Here is a 26,923-nt window from a genome sequence, read left to right on the forward strand (position 1 = left end):
TTCCTGTGTACAGATGAGTGTAATAAGGAGCATGAGCAGCGGAACGAACTGACCGTCAGACCACTGCAGCAGTGCCAGGGCCACTGTAGTCCAGCTGGAGGCTTTTGGGGGAAGATGGCAAAAGGCTAGTGAGGTTTTAAGCTGTGTAGCTGTAACTTATGGTCAAGGTACTGTTGAACAGAGTCTGGAAAAGTTTAGTGGTAGTTTCACAGCGTGCATGGTGTTTCAGCCTCTGCTCTGGTAGGTTGGAGCTCTTGGTTGCATGTGTGGACTAGCACCAAGGCCACATTGGTGAAGAGGAAAAAGAATGAGACTTGGTATATATGCTTAAATTCTGCAGAATGCCGCTAGTGTTATATGTCTGCAGACACTGGCATCTTTATGAAGCAGTTCCCTGTTGTACTATTTTTCAGCTATAACTGCGTAGCATTGTGTAGTATATAACTCCCTGCACATTTGTGAGTCAGGAACACCTCTGAGGTATTCAGGTTTAAATGTTTACAATTATTGGAGTTAACTGGTGAAAAACAGATTGAGAGAGAAATCTCAGGCCCTTGGCCTTTGGAGAAAAAGGATTTTATTACTAAGGAAATAAGATTGCAATGTCAACCTCCAATTCACTGTTCCCTAACTATATGGATACTGAGGATAACATGAGTGCTTACAGGGAGGGGACGGGATGGGTTTCATGAGTTTCAAGGTTATTATGATGTGTATCTTTGTAGAGCTCTAAACTCTCTCCACAAAACCAAATCCTCTTTGAAGCATATTTGTGTGATTGAGGTCTGCTTATATGACAAGGGCAACCTGGATACTGCATGTAGTGAGGATTTTGGTGGCCTGCTGTGAAGGTAGCTGCATACTTGCTGTGTGTGTAGGTGTGTGTGTGTGTATGTGTGTGTGACTTAATTAAGGCATGGTTTAGTGGTAATCCACAAACAAAATCAAATGTTTAATGACAAAAAGACATTGGAATAAATTTTGTGCTTTTATCGCTTACAGGGAGGGGGGAGAACCCTACATGTCATATAAAAGCTAAATATGCAAACCAGAGTCCCTGAACCTCAGCTGCTGGGCCACCTGCAAAGCCATGTTTAATGGCCAAGATTACAAAGAAGTGGCCTTAGGCCAACAATGGAGCATTGCTTTTGAACTCTGTCAACAGTCAGTTTATTCACTTTCCTCAAAGCAAAGCCTGTCTCCTGCCTGCTTGCTATTGTTAGCAGCTTTCTGGGTGTCTAGAACAAAGAAATGACATATTTAAAATACTATTCACTTTATGTATATAAATTTGATAGGAGTTAATCTTTGGCTGCCTAATTTCTATGGCTGTAGTAAGGGTAGTCAATTTAACTCATTGCAGTTCATCTACTTCTATAAATTCCGTTCAGTGTGGATTTGGGTTTGTTTTACAGGTAGGAGCCTACTTCAAACATTAAAATATTTTCTGGTTGTTTTTTTTCCCCCTAGAAAACTCACCCTGAAAGAACAGAGTCGGAGAAGCTGCTTGCTGTAGAAGAGTTTGAATCACGTAAGTAAAAAAGGCTTGCAGGTAAACAGAGGCAGTTTTCTATATTCATGATTTGCTTTATTCCCTGGCCCCTCTCCATCAAAACCTTTCAGAGCATCCCACTCCTGTTGGAGGAAGGGAATAAACAATGAAAAATGTGGTTCCTTGTTTTTTGGTTTTTTTTTTTTTGAAAGTGCAGTAGTGTTCTTCTTTCTTTCTTTCTTTTTTTTTTGGTCACTTCTGGGGGCTGTGAAACAAGGGTGAAAACCTAGACAGAATTAATTATGTAGCATACATCCATCTCTTTGCTTTTCTGGTACTCTAATGTCTTTTGAGAATTGTAATGTTGTAAAATTAAAATAGCTGGTATTTGTTACCAGGAGGCATAAAATCAGAGACAGCACAGTTGCTTGATGGTGACAGTGACTAAGGGGCTAATTGCAGAACCCTCTGGACTGTGCTTCAGTATCTGTCACTGCCAGTCAATTCTGACATATTATATATGATTGTGTTGAAATTCCATGTCCTAAATGCTCCAAAATAATCCAAGGAAGGAGATGAGGCAATGGCTTGCTTTTAACTGGAAGGCTGCTGTTTACATCTGGTGAGGCAGAGTTAGAAATTGAGCAACTAGGTGACTAGTAACCATCCTGGCGTAGTTTTTACTGGTCTGTCATTTCTCTTTCTTGGTGCTGGGAGTAATACACAAGGAGATGATAGGTTTGTATATTCACATTTCTCACTCTGATGGTTTCCAAAACCCTTTATTAAATGCTGAATAAATGCAGTCATTTCTGGAACTTGTGGTAGCAGAGTAACCAAGCATAGCAAGATTACAGTCTTATTTGCTTCCTGGACAAAAGCTCCTGTCACAGCTGTTGGAATAACTAGGGGAAAATGTGTACATTTGCCTAAGAGAAGGATGATTTTTACAGGTAGGTTAGTAGGATTCAGGTTGAGGAGGATGGGTAAGTGCTGAAGTAATTTCTGTATATTCTTCTGCATTGCAGCATGTCCTCAATTTATTTATTTGGGAGCAAAAAGGCTGGAATGATTTTCTGTGGCAATGTCCCCCTTGCCCTCTAGAAGCCCATGTTTCGTTTCTGGTTTTGTTACTAAGACCCCCGTGTTCCTTCTGCCTCTTGACTCTCCTCATCTCTTAGCACACTTTTGCCAAGTTCAGCAATTTCCTTACTCTTTGCAACACCCTGCGCAGGAGAGGAAAAGGCACCTGGCTGTCAGTTGGAAGCTCAAAATTTCTCATTTCTGATTTGTCGTAATTCTCATAAAATTGTCCCATTTCATTTTCCTCAGTATTTTTTGTGACTCTCCTGTCATTCACATCTGCTTTTACAAATCATTTCCCACTTCTTCCACTGTTTTTGTAGCCTTTTCTCTTCCTGCATGTTTTTCTTTTCACTGTTATTTTGAGTTGGAGAGGGGAAACTGATGAGTTGCTGGCTATCTTAGAGCACGAGTGAGCTGATGACACTGCCACTGTGAGAGAGAGGATTAGGCAAAAACTTTCCAACACTCTGCTCTTGAGGAGAGAGATCAGGAGTATATGGTTGATCACCTAGCTTGCTTTGCCATGGACCAGGTTGAAAAAGGTTCAGTGGCCACAGCTTTGGCTAGAACCTGTTGTGGGCCTGAGGGTAAATCTCTGAGTAAACCTGAAAGGGAATACACTTCACAGGACATTTCCACTGACGTTCCTGCTGTCTCCTATTATCCTCAGATATCTGCATATTAAATGCACCTCTGTTGATGGTTACCCTGCAGCCCATGGAGACATGGGCATTCTCAGGTAGCTCTTAAGGTTGTGTTAAACAGCTGAGGATAGCTACCCACAGTTGATAGGCTTCTAGAGAGCCAGGGCTGGCTGGTCTGTTTGGTAGCATTAACAAATACATTTCAAATACTGTAACCCTTCTCCCAAGAGGTGAAATTTGTGTCTGATTACCTGCTAATGAAAAGATGTTAGAAAATGTTTTTTAATACTGCATGTTCTTGTAATACACCTGTGGCTTTGATAGAAGCAGCATTACATTTATGGAAGAACAGACACTTCTTGCAGTACTTCCAAGCAGCTGTTCCTTGGGGTGTTTCTGTTCAAGTCTGGGCCTATTTTAACCTAAGTCTAGCTGCAGTTCAGGGGGGAGTGTTCCTGTTACTGAAGTTGAATGTATTCTTTGTCCACAGACCTTGACAAACTAGACAATGAAAAGAGAGAGCTGATTCAGAACGACATTGCTGCTCTTCATCACTTCTACTCAAAGCACTTGGAGTACCCTGACAATGCTGCCCTTGTAGTTCTCTTTGCACAAGTAAGTTGGTTAGAACACAGCCTGTTCAGGTGGATGGTAGCTGCAGGATTTTAGCCTTTGCGAAAGGCGAAAAATGTAACAGCAATGGAAATGGGAGCTCTTTGCTTCCCTTAGAGATCTTTGCTAGAGATCTTTCTTGACTAGAAGTGGCTGGACATGTCCCATTTCAGCAGTGAGGAGGGGGACTCTTGTTTGCAGACTTCCTATGAGGTGCTTCTCAAACACGGAAGAAAAGGGGAAACAGCCTGTATTAGACCATGGCAAAGTTAGGCTTCTTGTGGGCCAAGCACAGTGCAGCTGTTGTTGGACTTGTGTGGAAGGCTGCTGGTTTGAAACCCTGCAGAGGCAAAACCTTCATTCTGGCTTCAAACTTGTGGAAATTCTTGCTGGTCAGGTCATCATTGTGTTCGACCTTCACAGGGAGTAAACTTCAGAGAAGTAGAAAGAGCAGTCTGAAACTTTTATCTGGTGTGTGGCTTTTAAATGCAGTCAGGTAGTTTGGTCATCTGGAGAGATGAAGGAAAGGCAGGATGTCTTGTTAGATAACTTCTGAAATGTGTCACCTCTTTTTTTCTCACCTGCTTTTCATACACATCTAAATTGAATATATTGTAGTGGATGGAATAACACACCAGTGGAATACTGAAAGATCCATTTTCTTCTTTTCTTCCTGTACTTCAAAACAAGCTAGTTTTAACCTTAAACGTTTAAGTAAAAAGTTTAATTTTTTTTGAGATCGGGGCAGATGTTGACTGCTCTGGTGAAAGCTGACGTGGCAATACCCTGGTTCGTAGGGCTGGGCATCTACCAACAAGGAAGCACGGTTACTATTACCTTAATACAGAGGTGCTGTTACTTTGTAGGGGAATGATTCTTTAGCATGTTTAGCATCTGCTCCTCATCCATTTTGTTGTTTCTAATCATACATTTCCCTTCAACTAAAAGTTTTTTTTCTGTTTTGAAGACTTTACATTTGTCAGAGGGATACTTTAAAGACATGAGTACATCCAGTTTCTGAATATTTTTTGTTAGAGTCTAGCCAGAATCCCCAAAGATTACATTATTTTTGCCATAATGATTTCACTTCATGTTCTGTCCTGGACCAGCTCCACCAGATCATGGTATTTTAACTGACTTCTGTGAACTGCTGACTCCAGATCTGATATTCTGTCCAGTCTTCTCTGTAGATGTCTAATGTCACCCTTAGGTGTCACCTTAAGCTCATCCTGACCATCAGGCAACTATCTGCCACTGTGGACATTGCAGTTTTTTTGAATTAAAATCTCCAAAGGTCATCTGGATGCTCCTCAGAAGTATTTTACAGGACACAACCTTTTGAGGTGTTAGCTCCAGCATAAATCTTTCTCAAAGATGGGGAGGCATGTCTGTACTTGATACGTACAAACATGTTTCCTAATAATTAGTTAACTTGACTTAAATCCAGTGGTATGGGTATGCTGCTGCTCCTTTGTTTTGCTTCAGCACTTTTTCTGGCCTCATGTTGTCTGCGTTGCTTCTCTATTTGGCATTCTTTTTCCCTGTGATTCAGGGCAATCATTTGGGACTTGGATACCTCTGACTCCTTGCTTGCTGCTTTTTGTGGGCTTTGTCAGATGCTGTTTCTTACGCAGTGCAGCTAAGATGCAATTGGTCCTTTTGAGTGGAGCAAAGATTTTTGTCCAAACCATCCTTGCCTTTTATTACACTCTTGCCCAGCTGTTGGTATCATTCTACTCTCTTTTGTCCCTGTGGAACATACCTCTTGAGACTGTTGCTCTTCCTCCTTAGTCTGACCTTGCCATAGTCTTCAAACAGTTTCTCTCTTGTCCTGAGTTCCATCTTTTCCGTGAAGACCTTGCATAATTTTGTGCCCTCCTTTGCATGTTCTCTTTTCCACCATTGGGAACAACTCTGAGTGCTGGTTTTCTCTCTGTTGTCTCTTTATTCCCTCCACATTGCCTTTTTTAGTCGTGTGTTCATCTGGTGAAACCATTGGTATCTCATCCCTTCTAATTCTTCCTTGTGTCATTGCTGGTATGACACATTCAAGAAGTGGGTTGTCTCTGGCTTAGTGGAGGGGAGTTGACGATAACTCACTACATATTTTTAAATATTTCCCTGTGATTCAGAACTGTCAAGCAGTTCTTCATGTCAGCCTTTGTAGCCTTATGTTCTTACTTGCTGTTGATATCTTTCCCTTCTATTGTTTTTTGTATTCAGCAATTATGTTTTGGTTTTGGTTCAGGTATGCTCATGCATTGGCTAGTGCAGGAGCATGCTCATCTTGAGAGACTTTGGATGCTACCTTACTAAAAATAGCATGATCAAGCAAAGATACCGGTGAGTGAATCAGAGAAACAGGACACTTTCCTTAATTGTGAACTCATCCTGAACAGTTTGTACCTGAGGAGTGGCTTTGGGAAGCGTTTGTATATTTGTAAAATGCAATTCGAGCTGCATTCCAGCTTGTGGGGCATATCATTGTTGGTTGTGTTTGGTGTCAACTCTTGACCTTCCAGAATGAATACTTACACTATACTCGACTGACTGTTCCTGTGCCTATTGTAGCTTCAGCTGGACTTGGCCACAGGATAGTAGTTGTTTTAGTGCTTTTCTACCACTGCTGCGAACATTTTAATGATTGATGGGAGATGGTGAATGTGGAGAGGGTTCTCTTTACGTTGGCATGTATGTGACTCGTGGTGAAAGTGGAATAAAGTACTTGATTGAGGTGCATTTTGGTCACTTAAAGTCACACAAATTACATGAAACAAAGCTGAAACTCCTGTAAGATTCCCTTGTTTTGTGAGAATGAAAGAGGCAGAAGGTTTTAAAATCTGCTTGAATCTATTCTTTATGAAGGATTTGTGAACAAGCTCTCTTAATCCTGTGTCTGTTTAAATTAGGGATACATTTCCTCTCATACTCTCTCCTTTTTCTGTCTCCTCCTATTCTATGTCTTTATTAGGTTCAAGCCTTTCTCACTGCCTTTTTTGTTCTTTATGTGTGCTTTAGCTGTAGCTGATATGTGCAACCCTTGATGACAGATGTCATTGTGGCAAGTCTCTGTAATGTATGTTCCATTAAAGCTCTGTAGTGCCCCAGCCCGGCTGAGTTTGCAGCTGTTCATTCCTACATTGCTCCTTTTGTGTGTAGTTCTGCTTCGGACCTTTACTTGCCATGGCCAAATGAACTCTCTTTGTCCTGTCAGAGTCAGACTTTTTGTTTGCAATGGTCTTGCTTTGTCTGACACCGTTTCTGGCACTCTTTTCAAGCCCCGTTTCTCTTGGTTGGGCTTCCAAGGAGCAATCCCCTAGATGATGTGTCCTGAGCAGGTGTAGGTGTTGGGCTGTCAGTTCTTTAGTGTCCTGCATGTTTCTTTGGATAGGGACCTTGTCTTTGCTTCACTTTTTGAGATGTCACGTAGCTCCCTGTGAGTACTGGTGAGGTGGAAAGAAAATGGTAAGCAAATCACTGCAATTGACTTTGAAGTGTGAGAATGTGACATGTGAGTGTGGAGTACTTAGCTGACCGGAAGGTGTCTAGCCTCTTTCTCTTTTTCCTCAGGTTAACTGTAACGGTTTCACAATTGAAGATGAAGAACTCTCTCATTTGGGATCAGCCATATTTCCTGAGTAGGTTGATCTTAATATTTTAAAAAATAAAATCAACTTAGTTAAAACCAAATAAAGGGTTTTGCACATGTATGGACGTAGATCTCTACTGAAAGAAATTTAATTAAACACTTAATTTGTCTTGTCTTAACCATCTTTAATTAGCTAATAGAATGCGGCCAATTATTTGCAGCAGGTTTTTTTTGTTTGTTTGTTTTAAATCTGGTAATTCTGGTAAAATTCCACTTGTAATTTGTTCTGAAGCTTAGATTGTGAAATATATGCAGGTTGGTAGGAAGCAATTACTTATTGGCTAGTAGGTTCTGGACGGGAACATCATGTAATGATCAAAGTGAAATGAAAAGGATTGCAGGTGACTTGCTCTATTCACAACTTTCTGTTTTGGCTGGATATAATCTGGTGTTCTCTGAACAACATCCCTTCTACCTTTGTTCCTTTGCAAACAGTAAATCCCTTTCATAACTTCTTTCAGCCTCCTCAGATGTTTTAAAAACTGCAATGCTTTTTGTTGCTATGACAGTGGAAAAAATATGTACAAGCTTCTTAGCTTTACAAATAAACTGCAGATGTTAAGCGTTAACTGCAGTTTGTGGACAGGGGAGCACAGCTCTCTTTAAGGGTGAGGAACGCTTCTTTCATTTAAGTCTGTCCTTCCCTCTTAATGTTGTAGTAAAGGAGGATATTTTTTGTCCCTGTTCTTTGCAATCCCCTACTGAAGGTATTATCACTGTCTGCTTAGGCTGACTTCCTTGTGAGGCATTGATTGCTAGTAGGTTATATATGTCAAAGTAATCTGAAACTTACAGATGGCCAATTAAAGCAGGACCTGATTTTGCTCAGTGCTGCATACAGACAGTAGAAGATAGCACTTGCTTCACAGATTCTCCTTCTTCAGGCAGGTCTGTCTGAAGTCCATATCTACAGATTCCATCATCTACAGATTGGAAATTAAGATCCTGAAATGCCCAGGATCAGAGTCATGGTGGAGAGAGGAGAGTATTAAACCAGGATGCTCTGGAAACATGTCCAGCACCATTCTTTGTTTGTAAATGCTCAGCATGCAAGAGCCAGATCTTTCCTACATAACAGTTATGCCTGTGAGCTACAAAGACTGAAGAAACAATTATTATTTTGGTAGGTTGGAAGAGAGGGAATTTAAATTATACATTTTATCTCCAATAAGCAGCAAATTGCACTTTTTCCAGGCTTGGTAGTAAGGGGGAGTACTTTCTCTAGTGGTCCAAGTTTGTGTGTAAGTTGTGTGCTTGTATAACAGAGAGACACCTGTTCCCTCTCACTTCCAACATTTGCACAGAAACCAGCTAAAATTTTAACGCCGATCTTAAGTTCGATGCAGGAAATTACTTTTGTTTTCCTGTATTTACTTGTTTCCTTTAGGTTAAATGTGTTTCTCTTATTTTCTCCTCTGAGGAAAATGATCTGTTTATCATAGGTACCTAAATAAGATGCCGATAGTTAGGCTATGTCAACTCCCCTGTCAGCTGTTCTGTAGCACTGTAAGAATGGGAAAATAGTAACTTGCCTAGTCCTGCAATAATAGGATTTAAAAATTGTAATGATTCATTAGCACAGCCATTCTCCATATCATTAGAATAAATAAGAGTACAACAGACTTTTCCAAGATTACCTTCAAGTTAAGCCTCAGAAGGAAAATAGCTTACCGAGAGAGACTGACTCGATCTTTCAGACTTACTTGTTTTGTCAAGTGGTGCTTAACTTTTTGCCTGGTGCTTGTGGTGGTGGTGGGGGAAAAGGTTTACTTTTCTACTTTTACAGTGTTGCATTGATGAACCATAGCTGTTGCCCGAATGTGATTGTAACTTACAAGGGGACCTTGGCTGAAGTCAGAGCTGTTAGGGAGATTGAGCCTGGAGAAGAGGTAAGTGCACTGTGCTTGAATGTACTCTGTACACGTGCGCCCTAAAAGTAGGATCCATTCTGCTTTTCAGGATTCCTTTCAATTAGATTACAATAGTGGGGGAAGGATCTGTTGTTTCTCAGAGAAGTGTAAGATGTTGCTTTGGAAAAATCAGGGTGGCTCTGGAGGACTGAAGTGATTCTCGGAGGCAGTATCCTATTTTGTGCTGAAACAAGGGAAGGGCACCTGCAGCAGCCACTGTGTATCTGCCAGCCTCTGTCTCAGTTTACCCATCTGTAAAATGAGGCTGAGTTTACTGATGTTTGGCTGGTGCTTTGAAATTCCAGGATCAAAGCAAATTATTGCCGCTATAATAGTTCCCAGTATAATAATAATGTATTGAAATTGAAGCCAGAATAAACAAGGTAAATGGGCACAGATAAGTTCTCTAACTTCTGTTTGGACAGAGCATCCAGAAAAAATGGGACTCTGTCATGTCACCTCAGCGGTGTTTGCTGGGAAGTCACAGATGAAGAAGAGTGTGTTTCTGGGTGGAGCGAAGCTGAACAATGATGGATAAAATTCTGTGAAAGTGAATAAGGCTCTGGGTTTACCCTGAAACTTTCTCAATCAAATAATGAACTTGGCAGGGAGCCTTCAGCAGCAGAGCTGCTTTTTGCTTTAAAAAAAAAGAAAAAGAAAAAAGGTGTTAAACAGAGTTGAGGAAGGTGTTCAGATATCTGCAGGGGACGAAGATATGGAACATGGTCTCTGGGGATGGAGTTTACATAAAGGTTCAATAGCTCATTTTTTAATGTTAATTTAGCAGGCAGGGTTAATGCTCTTCAAAATAAGTTTGGATTTGGTTTTGATAACTCCTACCACTTTCTGAAATATGTGATACCAGTTTTGAAGAAGGGGAGAGAGGTTATTTTTTTGGATTATAGCTGTTCACCATTGTGAACAAAGTGAGTTTAGTTGCTGGAGCCAAGGGTGAGTGATGTTCACTCAGATGAGCAACTTCTTTTTATGCCGTGTACTAATGATGATTTGTCTGTGATGTTGGCAGTCACTGCAAATACATTGTGGTAATGGACAAGGACTGATCTTGGTTTCAGATTTTACTGTGGAATCCCGGACATGGCAGCATTTTTGGGGAGGGCTTACTGTGAGAGGTAGAAATGTGGAGTATTTACCTTGCATGGCATCTTTTGATTGAATTGTGTCTTGGAAGCTGCATCAGTTCTCCAGGACCTCATGGCTTTTGCGCGTTTGCTTTTCTGACACTTAAGAATTTTATAAATGTGAGCTCGTGGCTTTGCTTGGGCTCTGTGCGGTCTTACGGCCTGTGTCTCCATCTTCAGGTTCAATGTAGCCATTGCATTGCAACATTTTTAAAGTTTTTGCTGTAAATGGAGCTCCTGCATTTTGCATGTTTTGAAAATAGGGAAGGGAGGAGAGGAGTGTGAGGGGAAGTGTGAGATCACACAGAGTAAGAACAACAACATGTACTATATGAAATTACATATACATTTGACTTTAAAGAAGAAAGAAACCTTAAGCGTAAAGACTGAGCAAAAGATTTCAAATAACTATAAATGAGAAAATGGAACTAAAGCTGTTCCTTGGTCTGCAAAATGATCAACTGGGCTGTGCGTATGACATGTTTCTTGGGAGATCTCATTTTAAAAACAAAGCATTAAAGCTAGTTGCAGGGGTTCTTTTCTGAAGGCCATTGAAGTAGAGGAAGACTTAAGAGTAGTGTATGTGAAGTGCCTTTAAAAGTTCAAAAGCAGGTTTTCTTTGCTTTCAAATTTTGCTGCTGAAATAAATCTGATATTCATTCTCCTAGAACTGGAGTGCTGTGCCTCTCTTCTTTTCAGAGATCTAAAGGTCTTGTCCTGAGTTTCTAAAGCTACTAGTGACTGCTGTTGCCCCAATTTCTCTAGGTTTTCAGAAAGAAAAATTTGAGATTCCAACCTCCAAAAAACCAGGCCACTGTAATTTGTCCTAGGCTGGATACCTGAAATCATTATTTTACTTCTGAAAAGTAGGCATCTCTCTGTAGTCTGACAGGAGCCTGAGATTTATGCTGTGATAGTTTCCTTATCCACACCTGAATCTTGCTGTCCTGGGTTTAAGCCAGGGTTATATTTGAGGGAAATTCCATAATGAACAGGAAAGGAAACACTTCTCTGTCAGGTTGCATTCACAAGTGGCAACCTCTGATGCTGCTGAGAGGCTTGGAATGTGAGGGAATAGGCAGGTGATGTGGCTGCAGGGATCCACAAGTTGCATGAATATGTAGTCATTATACTACATATACCAGAACTGGTAGTGATAAATATGTGTAGTTACACTGCTTTTCACTGACTGCTGTGTTTTTACCATACAGGTATTTACCAGCTATATTGACCTATTGTATCCCACAGAAGACAGAAATGACCGGTTAAGAGACTCGTATTTCTTCAATTGTGATTGCAGGGAGTGCATTATAAAAGAAAAGGTAATAAAATTGGTGTGAGGTACGCTTCTGACTGTCAAGGCACCTACCCAGGTCTTTTAGATGAAATATCTGGTTTAATGGAATTTTGGAATGGAAGATAATAGAGAGGGGGTATGGCTTTGTTTTTCTGTCTGCAAGACTTTATGATACTCATTCTTTCCACGGTAGTCATGACACATCAGGAGATTTCCTGGTAGATGCCTGTTTAAAGTTGAGCTACAAAGCAAAGATGAAAACTCTGTTAGAAGTAGATAATTATATTGTGTCTATGCTACCTGTCTAAAAGAATTTAGCTCAGAACTTGGTTTTTTTTGTAACTACATGTTTTCTACCAACTCCTGGCAGTGAATCTTGCCTGAGGCATTTCTGGGGTCCTATTTTGGGAGAGAGTCCTGCAGCAGTTCCTGGTTGGGACATCTCAGTCAATTCTAGGTGAATGTTGTAAGACATTGCTGGATGGTTTGAGATCCAGCAGAATCTGTAAAGCAAGCTTTCCTGCAGTGGCACCCTGTTGTTCTTCTCACGGACAGGGTAGTCCTGGGCCACAGCCCCTGTAATGCACAGGCCAGATTTATGGTCATTAGATATCTGGTGCCCTTCAAAGGACAAAGGCAGACATCTATACAGTGTCCCTTAAAACAAGGTGTTTGTTACTTTGAACAACAGCACTTATGGGGGTGGAAAAAGGCACCCAAACCCAGCATGTACTGAAACAACTGTGCCTGTCTTGCTAATTGTTTCCTGATCCTTCAGTGAAGGTCCTAGGAGAGCTGAACTTCATGTGGCTCATCTGTCATTCCAGTCAAGACTGGTCTGGCTGTCATAATCTGATCCTTAAGTTCTAGATTATTTTTTCCCCCATTTTCACAAAGGTGTCCTTCTAAGAGCTGCTTTCCAAACTGACCAGGCAACCATCTCTTTCCTCTAAATGGTTTGTCTTTTCTAACTTTTTTTCCAAATAGTACCCAATATTCTTGTTTGAGGCCTTTCTGTAGATACCATAGATGTGTTTTTCCCCACAGTTACCTTGATAATTTTGCCACTGAATTTATTGAAGCAGGATTTCATCTGTGATTTCCAACATCATGCTACTCTTGGAATCACCTGCCACTCAGCCTCCTTCAGCTCTGGAAAGAAAGGGTCCTCTATAGCCCTCTCAGCTGGCAGATGAAATAATAAAGGAAAAAGGAATCTAGCAACAATGTGAGGCTTAAACAGCAAAAGATGTCTCCAGATTGCAGCTGACTCTTCATGAAGTAACAAGTTAGATAGAAAGATAAAAGTGGAGCTGTCCAGCAGAAATAACAAAATATGTGGGAATGTGGTTTTGTCTGTAGATATGAAGGATCCTTTTCTGTATTTAGTATCACCTCATTTTCCACTGAGCTATCACTTGGTGATAGGCCTAAGGTATTTAGGCTTTTCTAGCCTTAAAACGAAATTTGTTTTAATCCCTAATCTCTCAGAAGCAGTGAAATTTCCTATGTGAAACTGCGTTCATCACAAAACAGAAAAGCTCTTGGATCCTTCAAAAGAAAGGGACTCCATGGAAGTAGAGAATGGCAGATGAACTGGAAGGCACAGAGGATTCCAGGATTCCCAGCCAAGGCTTTAGAGAAAAATTCTTTGAAGAGCTTAAGTTCCCATCTGTGTCTTTCTATTAGAGTAAGTTTGTGTAGCAGGTGCACCTTTATTTGTAGGGCTCAGAACCTGCATTTATAACATCCATTGTGTTTCCTTCAGGATAAATTGAAACTGGAAATCCGCAAGCTGAATGATCCTCCATCAGCAGAGGCAGTACGGGACATGATCAAATATGCCAGGAACATGATTGAGGAATTCAGGCGAGCCAAACGCTACAAATATATCCTTTGTCTCACTCTGACTCCACTGGCTTGGTGTGTGACCTAAAAATCTTTGCTGCTGAATTGCTTCATGAGTACCTGCAGGAGAAATACTATGACAATTAGAAGTTTGACATACCGCTGTCCTTTTTGTGCCTGTAGAGTTGGCCCTGGAGACAAGGGGTAGTTTAACCTTGCAGGTGTGGGATTCTGAGACCTGTGTTTGTTCCATCCTGTGTGGCTCTCAGTTCCTAAGGGTGCAGCATACGGCCGTCTCCACACAACAAGCCAGAGACTGGAGCGAGCACAGGTGTGTGCATGTGTTAGTCTACTGTAATATTGCCCGGTTTTGAGAGACTGCATGTGAAGCTGCAGCTATTGCTGATGGTCACAAGCCTACCTGTTGTAACAGTGGTGTGATGCAGACAAAAATTCAAAATTCTTTGGGCCAGAAGCAGACCAGGTTACCTTATGCCTGATTCAGTACCTACTGCGTGGAGAATTTCACTCCCCCTTCTTCTGATGCATTGCTGGTGTGGTGGTGATTCAGGAAAGCTGCTTTTTTGTTGTTGTTGCTTTTTAAATCTGAAAGCTAGTTTTGTAGAATATCTGACTAGGAGGAAGAATAATCTCATGAGCGGAATACCTCTCAAAGTAGCCCTGGGGTTGTAGCGTAGATGCTTTGATGCCATTTTGGAAAAAAGAGGGCTTCTCAGAACCATTCTGAACAAGTTTAAGTCAGTTCTTCTTTGGTGTTAGCAGGTAGCTGTCTAATCACAGACCATTCATTTATTGGGTTCCTTGACTTCTTCATACCTCCTAGTGAATTACTGGAGATCTGTGAACTTAGCCTGGACAAGATGGGTGCAGTGTTTGAAGACAGCAATGTTTATATGTTACATATGATGTACCAGGCCATGGGTGTCTGTCTCTACATGCAGGACTGGGAAGGTGCACTGCGTTATGGGCAAAAAATTATCAGACCATACAGGTAAATATGAGACACCTTTTTTTTTTTTTTTAGTGCTCTAATTCAGTAATCTGAATAATTAAGACAAGTTTGGGCAGAGATCGCTTCACTTGGTACATGTTGTATAAACACGCTACCCGTGATGTCACTACTCAAAAAGGAATGTTTAAATGCTGGGACAGATTTTGTTACTGTCAAAATGTGGCCTGCAATGTGTAGCAGAAGGTGCTTCTGAAATCCATGCTTTGTATTCTCAAAATAAGTTTGTACCACTCTGCATACTGTGCTAGTTCTCTTTAGCTAGATAAATACTGGGTTTTTTAATATCCTAATACTTTTTAGTAAAGCGGAGCTTTGAAGCACATCTGCAGTCAGTATTTTGTATACTTTGTATCCTTTGTATGGAGGCAAAGCCTGCTGTTGCTGTCAACCTCCTGTCCTCTCCTGATCCTTTTTCTCCACAGCAGCGCAGCGGTCATGGTTGCAGGGGAGCAGAGCCCTGTCCCAGGGCTGGGGCTGAGCAGCAGAGGGAGCTGGAGCCAAGCTCAGCTCCTGTGCTCAGAGGCCGTGGGTGCCCTGGTGTCCCTGATCAACACTGCCCTAGAGCTGGAGGCTTGGGAGAGCATGCAGGCTGAAGCCCCATGTCGGGCAAGGCAGCACGCAGCCTCTGCAGGAGAAAAGTAATACTCTCTCCGCTAAATTTTTCTGTTTTTACAGTAGTGATCTCGTTCATCACAGCACTAGCCAGTTACACACTGTATCTGGTCCTGCCATGAATCTCCCGAGCAGATTCTCATCTTGAGATCTGACTTTCTTGCCAGCTGGGGGGAGCGCAAGGAAAGCTCTCCCTTTGGAGCAGATGCCAACGTAAAGTCACAGATCACTTGGCAGAGAGCAGTGATACAAAGAAGGAGCCAGCATTTCCCCCTGGGGGCTCAGTACTATTTATCTTCCCTGGGACTTGCCCAGCGCCTCTGGCTCTGAGCCTGGCATTCCAGGTCAGCTCTGCTGAACCGGACTGTGCTAGCTCAGTGTGTGTGAGGACAGAATGGCATGTGTGCTGTACAGGCTGCAGAGGGCCCCTCACTTTCCATTAAAGATCAACTATTGTGGAACAGGCAGAGTTACTTCTGCGGGTGCAGGGTGGCTCCAAAAACTCGTAACAATGCAGTCTCTCTCTCTGTAGCTGGCTAGAGGAAAACTAGTGGCAGAAAGTCATTGCCATCTGACAGCTGTTCAGAGGCATATGGTAGTTTCAGTTCAATTCCCAATTGTCAGGCGTCCCCATCCCAGAAACAATTGGCACTGACTCTTGGCAGCCATGGCAGAGGGGACGAGCGGTGAATGGGAAGGGGCAACGAGAGGCAGCTTCTTACCCCCTGAGAGGGGGACGGGGGCTGGGAAGATGCTATGAAACTGCCAGGTTTGATAAAGCGGAATTTCTTTCTCTCTTGCAGTAAACATTATCCTGCCTACTCGCTGAATGTTGCCTCCATGTGGCTGAAATTAGGCAGACTGTATATGGCGCTGGAGAACAGAACGGCTGGAGTTAAAGCCCTGAAGAGTGTATGTATTTCCTGGTTTTGTCAATACTACCAGTTCAGGCATGGGATCATTGAAACACTACGTGCTTCTCTGTCAGTGAGCCTGGCTTGGTAGGAAATGCACCATGTGTTAATATATTTGGTTACTGGATTTTTGGCTCAGTTTTTATTTTTCCAAAGATGCAGCGTAAGTCTAGTCTCACATACAAGGGGGCCTTACCTTTTCACGATGGACTTCTCCTGCAGCAGCTGGAGTGAGCATTATGCTTAAACATTGGCCATACGTTCTTCACTGAGCTAGAGCTGTACTTGTGCAAATGAAGCAGAGCTCTAACTTCTCCTCACTTGCTAGGTAAGGACAGAAAAAATGCTTGGCTCTTACAAAAGGCACATAGTGTTTCATTGAAGCCTGTGATTTCTATATCCAAGTTAGACTAGGCATGCTTTTGGTGGTTATTTGTTCTGGAACCAACTGATTTTTTAAATAGCTGAAGGGAATTCAATGCCTATGGTGATGCTGAAATTGGCAAATACAGCATTTGGTTTTACATTTTTCTTCACCCCTTTTTATAAGAAGTCTGTTCCTTATTCTTTAGGCTTTTTTATTCTTTTTTTTTTTATTATTAGGAGTCTGAACCATGTTTCTTGACTTTCTTCTTGTCATGGGACAGAATTTTATTTTAGTTTCTTAAGCATCAGTGACTACTGTAGCATATAATGACTTGGTGTGGAATGTCACAATTTTTTTTTTCCTTCCTTTTTAGGTTCTGGCAAGTTTTTAGCCAGCAATAACAGAGCCATCCAGCCATGGTGAAAGATACTACAACAATATATGCTCTAAAATTTTAACTGTTATCTAGTTTAAAACTAGCATAGGCTTTCTTTCACTGTGGTGTTAAAGCTTTGACTAAAACTGGGATTTGTGCCAGTAGGAGCGTAGGATGGGGGGGTTGGGAACTGTAGGTAGATGTGTTGGCATAGTTAACTTCCTAACACAAACATTTTCTAATGACTCACTTCCAAGAGCTGCCTACAGGAACTGCCCAAAGTTATCCCAGCCCCTGATGTTTGGGATTTAGTGGAAAAACAAAGCCATTGTTCTCTGTCAGTTTGCAAGCAGCTTGTCCAGAAGGCACGCCATTCTTCTTTTGGGCAAGAGCAGGAGATCTGTTTGGGGCCACTGCTATCCTTTTCTCAATTGGAAATCTTGCCTCTGCCCCCACGCTGCAATGCAGGGTGGATAGTGGCAGGCAAGTGCCAAGTCAGTGGGTTTGGCTGCGTGAAACGTTCACTGTTAGGACCAGAGCAGGCCGTAGGTGAAACAGCAGGGAGTCAGGCACAGCAGTGCTTGCCTGAATCTGACAAGATCTCACTTTTGCCTCAGTGGTTGCCTAAGCGATTGGTTCCTCTGAAAAGCATTGGTAGCCCCTGGAACCAGTGAAGGGTTAACAGAATCAAGTCTGAAATGTCTTCACGTAACTTCTGCAATAGGCGGGCTGGTCAGTCTGACAGCAGGAAGGATAAATTGATAGGAACAGAGCTTGCTCTGACACTGGTTAAGTCCTCTGCCAGAATATTACCCACCCCATGTGCAGTTTTGTGTCCTGGAACTGGTTACATTAAAAGTAGTTTTGTCAGGAATATCATTCTGAAAGGTGCTTTGGGATCCCTTAAGATGAAAGATGTATTATCTGAATGTAAAACCTTTATTACTTAGTTTTGAATTTCATTTTATTTCCTACTGGGTTTATGACTACAAGGGGACAAAAAGTAGCTAGAGGTGTCAGACTGTTTCAAGCCTCTAAAGAGAAAATTTATAGCCTGGTGTTATATGAATCAATTGTGTGAATTTTTTTTTCTTTTCATAGGCAATTGCTATCATGGAAGTAGCACACGGGAAGGATCATCCATACATTTCAGAGATCAAAAAGGAATTAGAGGACCACTAAGCCTTTGAATCTACGCAATCCTTCAAACCTTTATTTAAAAAGCCTTGTTATGGAAACCTTCAGGAGCGCTTTGAAAAGTGGTAGAGTATGAACACAGTTCTGTCCTATAATTGGGATGACAAACACACTTAGGCCTTGCAAAATGTTCCTAGCTTCCACACATCTACAATTGCCTTGTTTTTTTTATTAAGGACGCATCCATGGTTTCTTAAAGGTTAAGCCTTTTCACAGCTCATGTGCAAAAATGGCCACCTTCTTCTTTATGGATTTTAACGCATATCTTATTTGTGTAAGCTAAATAAAGTAGTCTTGACCCCTCTTGATTCCACTTGTACACTTACATGAGCGCAGTAGTTTTGTGACATCTACTTTTGCCCAAGTTGTTTCATTTAATCTGACAAATCAATGAGCAGAAGCTGTATTCTTTTTGTTTGGTTTAGTATCCCATTCCTCTTTTCACAGATCATTTTTGTTTGCAGTGGCTTAGCTGAGAGAAAGGGGAGATGAGGGTGATGCACAGGAAGGCCACCACTTTTCCCTCAGCCAGGTGACCTGTAGGCCCATCACTGCTCCTGGCAGGTGGGGATTCATCACTATAAGGGCCCTAGAGCTCAGTATGCATTATACAGAGAATGGTGGCACCTACCTCAGAGCTCAAAGGCTTGCACAAGATGTGAACTGTGCAACTTCTGGCTTTTTAATCCCCTTTACAAGTTAAAGTGAATTTATTCAGAGGAGAGCTCATGTTTCCTTATAGCCATACCTTTGCCTCTAGTGGGTTAAAACCATTCTAATAATTGCTATGGTATTACTTTTACTAGAGGAACAAGAACATTTTCTAAGGAAAAAAATCCAAGCCTTAGCTTTCTCTGCCCAGCGGTAAGATGGGTGTTACTCCCCCCCCCCCATTTATATCAGTAGCAAGAGGTTGCTTTTAAAGAATGGGGAATGAAGAGGAGGGAGAGTGTGGCTGTGTACTTCCAGCACCAAAGTTGAGATGTTGCACAGTGACCATTCTTTACTGCTTTCACAGCTTAAAAGTATGATGAGAGCGAACACATCACCATTAAGAATGTAATCATATTTTCTTTCTTGTAAGAGCTGCTCTGAAAATAAAACTGCTAGAAAACAAGGGTTTGTCAGCTCATTTTGCTGAAAGCTTTCATCGCTCTCTAGCCAGCAATTGTTGCTGGAGTACCTAAAACTGCACTAGATCGCATGATTCCAGAAAGCCAAGGCCACTTAACTACAGCCAAGTCAAGGAAGAGGATACCAGCTGACCATTTTTATCCTAACTTGATCTTGTCAAGCAAACCCTTGTCCAGGGAAAGAGCACCTTAATTTCAGAAAGTCTGTCCAGCACCCAGACTACTTCAGCATTAAAGAATCAGATTAGCCCAGCGTGTGCAGCAGTAGGTGCCTTGCCCCTGTGAAAGTTGGATTACTGTTTTACAGAAGGTTCTTCAAACCTCACTGTGGCCCTGGCTGTGCCTAGCAGTGTAGCATGGGGCGCCAACGGAAAACACCATAGGGGTAAATACAAAACCTTAAGCTGGGACAGGAAAGAACACAAGCATAGTTTTCCTTGAAAAAAAAAATGGTTTATTGTATACTGTGAATATGAAGGACAGCCTTACCAAAAAACCTTAGTGACTGAAGACATTCTCATATTTGCAAAAGCATATAAGAAACTATTTACACAAAGGCAGTGAAAGGGGTAAAAAAAATTATTGCAGTCAATTAATGCTGAAGAGAACTTTATAAAAAGAGAAAAGAAACAGTGCAAAAATACTGTCAAAAGTAATCAGTTCTATACACAAGATAAAACTGACAGGCATAAGCTTATGTACTGATATGAATAATACATTAGAATATAAAATAGCATGCATAGATTTATTTTTTAAAGGCTTTCAATAGCATAGAATAGTTCTGCCATTCAGCCCTACCAGAAGGGGGCGGGGGAGGCAGGAAGGGCATATAATTGATGTTACCTTTCTCTACAAAATGTGTACATACAATGAGGTTGTGAGATTCAGATCACTGTTTTGTGCTAAACTGTCATGTACAGAATTATAGAACAAATAAAACAGGAACCATTAAAATACTGAAGTAAAACAGGACAGTAAAATCCAGTGACATAAAACTTAAACATGTTATTTCATTTAACACATCCCACACAATTATATATGGGAATATTACAGTCATCTGCATGTGTGAACTTTTTTCCTTTGTAAAATAGCCAAAGAAAGGTAGTTTGCTAACGAGGAAAACATTTTCCATATGGAACAATCTCAACAGGATAAACAGCCTATTAACATTGGCTCTGGCACTGAAGATCTGTTTTCTTTTAAAGAACGAGTAGCAGCAAGAAAATACTTTTCTTTAACATACACAAAAAGGAAGTTTGTAAAGATGTAATGCATAATCAACTTGTGGAACTCACCAACACAGGACACTGTGAAAGGCAGAAGAACAAATGGGTTTTACAGAAAAGGTAACGTGGAAGATGGATCCATGACTAGTTATTTAAAACAGTGAGCAGGATATGACCTTCACCTCAGGAAGCCCCTGAAGAACTGGGTGCCAGGTGTGCTGGGACAGTCTTCTAGATGCATCCATAGTGTCAACTACTAACCACTGTCCAAGACAGGGTGCGACCTCCAGCCTGCCCTGGAAGTATTTTGTAGGAAGCCTTCCTGTTTTACTCTTGCCTGCCTCATCAGGGACCACTGCCTCTGAAATATCTGGAGCTGAGTGTCCAAAACACCGGGTCCTTACCCAGGTGATATGGAAGAGTAAAACTATTAAGCACTATATTCAATTTCAGGGATCAGCTGAAGTATTAGTCTTTCCCTTCCTGTTAAATAGTGCTGGGATGCTTCAGTCAAAGCTGCTGTTTTATCCCTGGCTTCCAGTTTACCCTCCCAAGGCAAAGTCCTGCTGTTGTAGCATGTGGGAAACTCTCGGTGAGGGTGCACACAAAGCGCAGGCATCTGAACTTTAATACACAGGGGAAAAAAACAACTGAAAATGGCTGAGAGGAGCCAAGGCAATTGTAGTGTAAGATACTCTAAAAACACTGACAAAATTTATTTACTTTTAAATATTTATATGATCACTGCTATTTCTGACCCGTGCACTAAGAGCTTTGTTTCACAACCTAACAATAGCTTATGGCTAACACCTCCATCTTCTGCTGTTCACCCAACAGCCCAAGCAGCCAGCTGTTCCCTTCCTTGGGTCACAATCCCTGCAAGCCAAGGCTAGATGCAGCTACACACACCATGTCCTCTGTAAAGACTCAGATGACACCTGTAGTTCCCATAGCACCAGATTCTACAAGAAAACCTCTCCAGAAGGCTAAGAACAAGACAGGGACAATTGCCTTTGGGGTTTTTGACTTGCAGCCTTTCTCTTGTTGGCCTCAAACCCCATCTCCAAACGCTATATGACTTTGAGTATACGTCAGCATGTTTATATCTGTTTTTATAGAGGGGTGGACAACTGACATTTTCATGCAATGCTGCCCTGTCAAGGTCAGTTCTGGGTATTTGCTCCTTCAGTATGATGCATCCTTTATTTCATGCAGTGGGTACCACCCTAGCGCTCTGGCTGTAAAGCATTCTTTTCCCTAAAGACAAGCAGCAAAATTTAACTCTGACTTCTCTCAGTGATGCACGAGAGCAGCTGCAGCAGATATCAGCCATACTGATGCTTCCACTGTCTGAGCACACAGTTCACAAACTGTTAGCGAGACTGACAACGGCTAATTCAGTCGTCATCTCCTCCCAGGAGACCAGTGGGAACTCAGCTGTTGAGAATGCAGCATGGTCAGTAACTGCTGAATTTTCCCCATAGATTTGTGTGCCAAGTATGAGATTGCCCATCAGCATTTATTTTAGAGTCACTTGTGGGCTATGCAGACACAGGAGGTATTGGATCAAAAAATAATGTATTACCTTAAAGTGACCACCTCTGTTGAAACACTAAGAATTACTCTTTTCCAACCTATGTTTTGCCATTTGCATTTCTGTCTGTTTACAAGAAAGTAATTAAATAAAGAAAGTGCTCTTGAAATCATGCAAATATTTAACAATATTTGTAGCTGAGGCAACTAATTTAAATAAGTGGAACAGAATGTCCTTCAATGTATTTTTTATAAAGGACTGCATTAGCAAAAGCTTGAATAAGTTCTCACAGATATGTCTCCTGCCAGCTGAAACTAATTCAGGGAAAAGGTGTTTCCAATAAGGCTGAGCATTTAGGGACCCTGCGTACCTATACATTTTTGTGGGATCAAGCTTCATCTTTCCCCAGGTAATCAAGGACAAGTGGTGCCAAAGCAGCCCTGCGGAGGAGCTGGAACAAGAAGGGCCTGAGCAGCTGATGTCCACCCCCCTCCAGTGCAGCCTGTGGAGGATGGAAGGAAACAGGACATCCATGGCACTGAGCAGTGTCACAATTCAGCTGTCATCTCTGCCATCCCTGACTGGACAATGTTAGGCATGAAATCCTCAGACAACAACTTTAACCAAAAATTTGGTGCCAGCAACCTCAATACTATCATTGTTAAGAGTTAAAAGAACAAAAGGTGTTAAATTGCAAAATTACATAAATATTAAGAGTGCAGAAAGGAAAACATTCCCAATGGATTCCTAAGTCAGACATCCTTATCCACTCCAAGCTCTCTCTTAGAAAGAGTCAGGGAGCGTAGGCTAAATGTGCCAGACTGCAACGTGGGCACCTTGGGAGAGGAACGCTTGTGTGAAACTTTAAGGTGCAGCTCCATTCATCGATGATACATCTTTGTGAGATTTTCAATCCAGACTTTACTCCAAATGGATTAAATTGGTCTCTTAGAACCTACCCACTGTCATGCTTTGATGTTTAAAAAAACCCCTAAAACATGCAACACACCAGACAGCAACCCCGAAGTGTCCCCCTTTTCTACTTAAGGACTCTGCTGCTAAAGCCTGCGGGACACAAACTAAACAGTAACTGTTGCTTTAAGCCTCATGCGTTCATTCCTGCCATGACTAATGAAATTGGATGCAAAATGCATTTTCCTGTCACTCCCTAAAGGTTAGGAAATACTGCCCAAGCAATTTAGGCCTGATAAAAGGACAAGAGTTTCAAAGTCAGTAGGTTCAGTTTTTCCCCAACAAAACTGTATCACATTTCAATCGTAAAACATCGGCACGCTGAGGTTTGGTTGCAAGCTGGGGTGGAAAGGAACCTCTGAAGACATGCATCAGCCCAATTCACTTATGATATTAGCAGATCTAGTCAAGATAAAATCTAGCAGGAAAAAATATATTGAAGTCAGATGAAAGGAAAAGTTTAAAATTACCATTCTTTGACAATGAAAGGGAAAAAGTGAGTCACATTGGCCTCTATCTACCATACCAGCCACGTTAGGAGTTAATTGGAAATGACTGTTTACTACATGGCCACTTATTTGGCTCATTAATAGGCACGGACTTAATTTGGAAAGATTTTTTGGTGCCATTTTGTGATTAATATTTTTCTAAGACACCTATGATGCATCTTTGCATAAAAAGCATTTGCTTAATTTTCTTCCTTTCAAACACTGCTCTCTACATTCTCTTATGCAGTATCTTGCCTGTGCTCACCATAAAAACAGAAGGATACATTTTGGCCAAGAGCAGCTGAATAACAAGGCAACAGGAACAAATTCTTTTCCCTCCTGATTTTCTACTTCTCACATCCAAGTGGAGCAATGGGACTTGACAGCTCTGAGTTCAAACTTAATTCATCATTAGGAAATTATTCAAAAATCTATAACGAGATAACTAATTTAATACACTTTGCTTCAAGGTTTATTCCTTGGCTTGTTTCCCAGATATAAAGCATCTCTGCAATTATCATGCAGATGCTGCTGAAAAGACTTTAAATGGTTGCTGCTAATTTAACAAGAGATATGTTGGCGTTGGCAGAATAAATTAGAGGAAAACTGAAGTTGACTGAAAACTCAACTGATCCCTAAAAGGAACACGGTCAAGGATAGTACAGCTAAATAACTCCTCACCATGTGTTGGTAGCTGGAAGTCTCCACCAGAGTCCTGTCACCTCGTTAGGCCTGTATGGCAAAGTACCAAATGAGCACAGCACAGTTTTAAATACATTTCAGAAACATTCTGGTACAGAGCCTCAGATCAAGGTCCCACTGATTTTAAGGAAAGGTAGGTGTGTAGGTCCCTTTAGTGCTGAAGTTGAGAGTGCTTTTAGGCTTAGGCCTTTATACCTCGACCAGGGGTTCAGAGGTGGGGATGCATATCAAAAGCAATGATGGGACTAAAAGATGAAATTTATCTGGGAAAGGGATTCCAGGAAAGATAGTTTCACCGTGACAGAGTAACTGCATTGCATCATGTGCCCTGAAAGGCTGCGAAATCTTCACCCTTGGAGATTTCTGAAACTGGAAATGTGACCCTGGGCAAGCCTATCCAACTTTAAAGTTAGCCATGGGGTGAGCAGGGCTGGGACCAGAGACCTCCAAGGCTCCTCTCCAGCCCAATCCACTTTCTAGCAATCCGACAGGACTGTGAGTCGAAGCAGGGCTGGACTGCCCACAGGAGGGTGGCAGTGTGCAGAGATGGGAAAGAGGAGTCAGCGTGAGAAGGGGGGAGCAGCCCCAGTGCAGGAACTTCCCAGCTCTTACACCAGAAGTTAAGAGTGTGGGAGTCCCACCGTAACCTGCTAAAGCTTTTTTTTTTCCTTCTTCCTTTTTATATTTTTTTAAAAAGCACAGTTACTGTCATTTCTAAATAACTGTAAGTAAAAGCCACTATGCACACACTGCAACGTGATTCATAATGTGATTTATTCCCGTGAAATAAACCGTTTGGAGAAAAGAATATGCACTAAGTTGTGCATAACAGCTAGCCAGTGCTGAGGGACAGAGGATGAGGAAGAGAGAGGAGGTCAGGCCTAACTGCTGAGATACTTATAAGACATGTGGATTCTTTTTTAGCTCTGTCATAGATTTCCTTGTTGGCCGAGGGCAAGCCAGTTAAGAATCTGTGCCCTAGTTATGCAGTGCAGGAGCTTTGTTCCCCTTTTCTATTCTGAGTGGGAACTTCAGGCAAGGACTGTTTCTCCTTTATGTATTTATACAACATCCTCCTAATCCTAACTGGAATCCCTGAACACCACCAGGATAAAATAGTAGTAATAAATAGGAGGGAGAGAATCCAAAGTGACCAGACAGAGAAGGAGGATGATCTGTGCAATTTGGTAAAAAACCCACGCCCTAACAAAGCAAGGCTTGCCAATACCAAAAGGAAGGCTGCTCCATATGTTCATAAACTGCAACACAGCAATGGGAGAAGAATCAAGGCAGACTCTGAGCTAAAGCTCTCAAGGGTGTCTATTTGGAGAACTCAGATATGGCTGAAAGACTATATTGATAGTTTTGACAAAGTTCAGATAGCTAGGAAGTAAAGTGATTACAGTCCTGAAGACAGTATTTCACATGGGACATTAAGGCACCTGGAGATGCCTAACTTGAATGAGATTCCTTTCCTACAGTAGGTGAGCCTCAAGGCAATAAACTTTCAGTGTCATTCATGAGAAGGCACTTGATTTGAGGTCTTTTCAGCTGATTTAGTTCAAATTCCACTGCTGGTCAACCCACAGCCCACCAGTTACCAGAAAGACTCATTCACCAACTTCAGCCTGCTGTGGGTCACTGCACTTCACCCTGCACTGCTTCAACTCTTACAAATCCCTTCACGATTGCAAATAGTAGCAAAGGCCTCTTTTAAAAGATCCAATAGTGTTTTTTAGGACTAATCTAGAACCATAATTCTTGTGGAATTTGAACAGTTTGGCACCCAAAACACTCTGCCCTCATAATGGCCTGTGTCTGAGCCCTGTGTAACCTGGCTCAGGTCTCCCTGCCCCGGGACAGTGTCCCCTCAGCTTCCACTCATACATAGCTGTAGCTGACATCCAGCAGGTCTTGTTTTTACCATGGAAGCCACACATCTGGGTCCAGAATGTTCTGACATGAGAAAAAGCCCACTGCCATGTAACTATTCATTTCAGAAGCTGTGTAGCAAAATAAAAGCCAGTAAACTACCTTTACGAGGGTTTGCTTTCCATATGGACACGTTACAATGCAGACCAGTCATGTCAAATGTGGTTCAATTTGAAGGTCACTATAAGTTTTACAAGTTATTAAAGTAATTCACAAGTTATTCCAAGAAAAATAAATTATATCTTGTATAAAATAATCCATGGGAGGACTCTAGTAAAGAACAATCATTCCTTACTTTCAAGACAACTTTAAAAAGTGCAATATATGCACACAGCGTTGTCAAGGCAGTTCCCCTTGTTCATCAGTAAGGTTCAGTCAGATCCACAAAGCTGGCTCTGGGATGTTTGAAAGATTAAATAAGTCTGGAGTTTTGCAGGAACTGGATGAGCACTTGATAGACAAACTTGTACTGGGCTATGGTCTGGATCATAAACATTCTCTGCTCCCGCAGGTGTCTCAGCATCACAGGAACGTCCACTTTCTTTAAAGCAAATAAAAGAAAAAAAGGATAAGGATGTAGGATCATTAAACCAAGCAATCATTGTCTCAGATATCAGTTGCCTGACACAGGGAACTGTACCATAGTAATATCATGCAATGAACTATAACCAACTGTAGTGAAATACTGCAATTTTGTCCCCACCGACTTTCATTTCAAGGAGTATTACAGTAGTATATACAAGTTACTGTGCATCCA

The 26,923-nt window shown here is 41.6% G+C and overlaps 2 protein-coding genes across 5 annotated transcripts in view; one reads left to right on the top strand and one right to left on the bottom strand.

Annotated features, from left to right (window-relative positions):
- Positions 1-18,487, top strand: part of SMYD2 (SET and MYND domain containing 2) — a 30,017-nt gene extending 11,530 nt beyond the window's left edge. For all 3 annotated transcript variants that reach the window (XM_064446233.1, XM_064446232.1, XM_064446234.1), the window contains 9 exons: positions 1,471-1,531; positions 3,713-3,837; positions 7,405-7,472; positions 9,270-9,372; positions 11,747-11,857; positions 13,601-13,721; positions 14,518-14,692; positions 16,129-16,237; positions 18,084-18,487. In XM_064446233.1, coding sequence (XP_064302303.1) covers positions 1,471-1,531; positions 3,713-3,837; positions 7,405-7,472; positions 9,270-9,372; positions 11,747-11,857; positions 13,601-13,721; positions 14,518-14,692; positions 16,129-16,237; positions 18,084-18,164 — 954 coding nt within the window. In that variant the 3' untranslated portion in view covers positions 18,165-18,487. The remainder of the gene's footprint in view (positions 1-1,470; positions 1,532-3,712; positions 3,838-7,404; positions 7,473-9,269; positions 9,373-11,746; positions 11,858-13,600; positions 13,722-14,517; positions 14,693-16,128; positions 16,238-18,083) is intronic.
- A 1,417-nt stretch (positions 18,488-19,904) lies between these two features.
- Positions 19,905-26,923, bottom strand: part of PTPN14 (protein tyrosine phosphatase non-receptor type 14) — a 123,212-nt gene continuing 116,193 nt past the window's right edge. For both annotated transcript variants that reach the window (XM_064446229.1, XM_064446230.1), the window contains one exon: positions 19,905-26,707. In XM_064446229.1, coding sequence (XP_064302299.1) covers positions 26,579-26,707 — 129 coding nt within the window. In that variant the 3' untranslated portion in view covers positions 19,905-26,578. The remainder of the gene's footprint in view (positions 26,708-26,923) is intronic.

This window comes from Phalacrocorax carbo, chromosome 3 (assembly GCF_963921805.1).
Source record: "Phalacrocorax carbo chromosome 3, bPhaCar2.1, whole genome shotgun sequence".
In the NCBI taxonomy this organism is placed as follows: domain Eukaryota; kingdom Metazoa; phylum Chordata; class Aves; order Suliformes; family Phalacrocoracidae; genus Phalacrocorax; species Phalacrocorax carbo.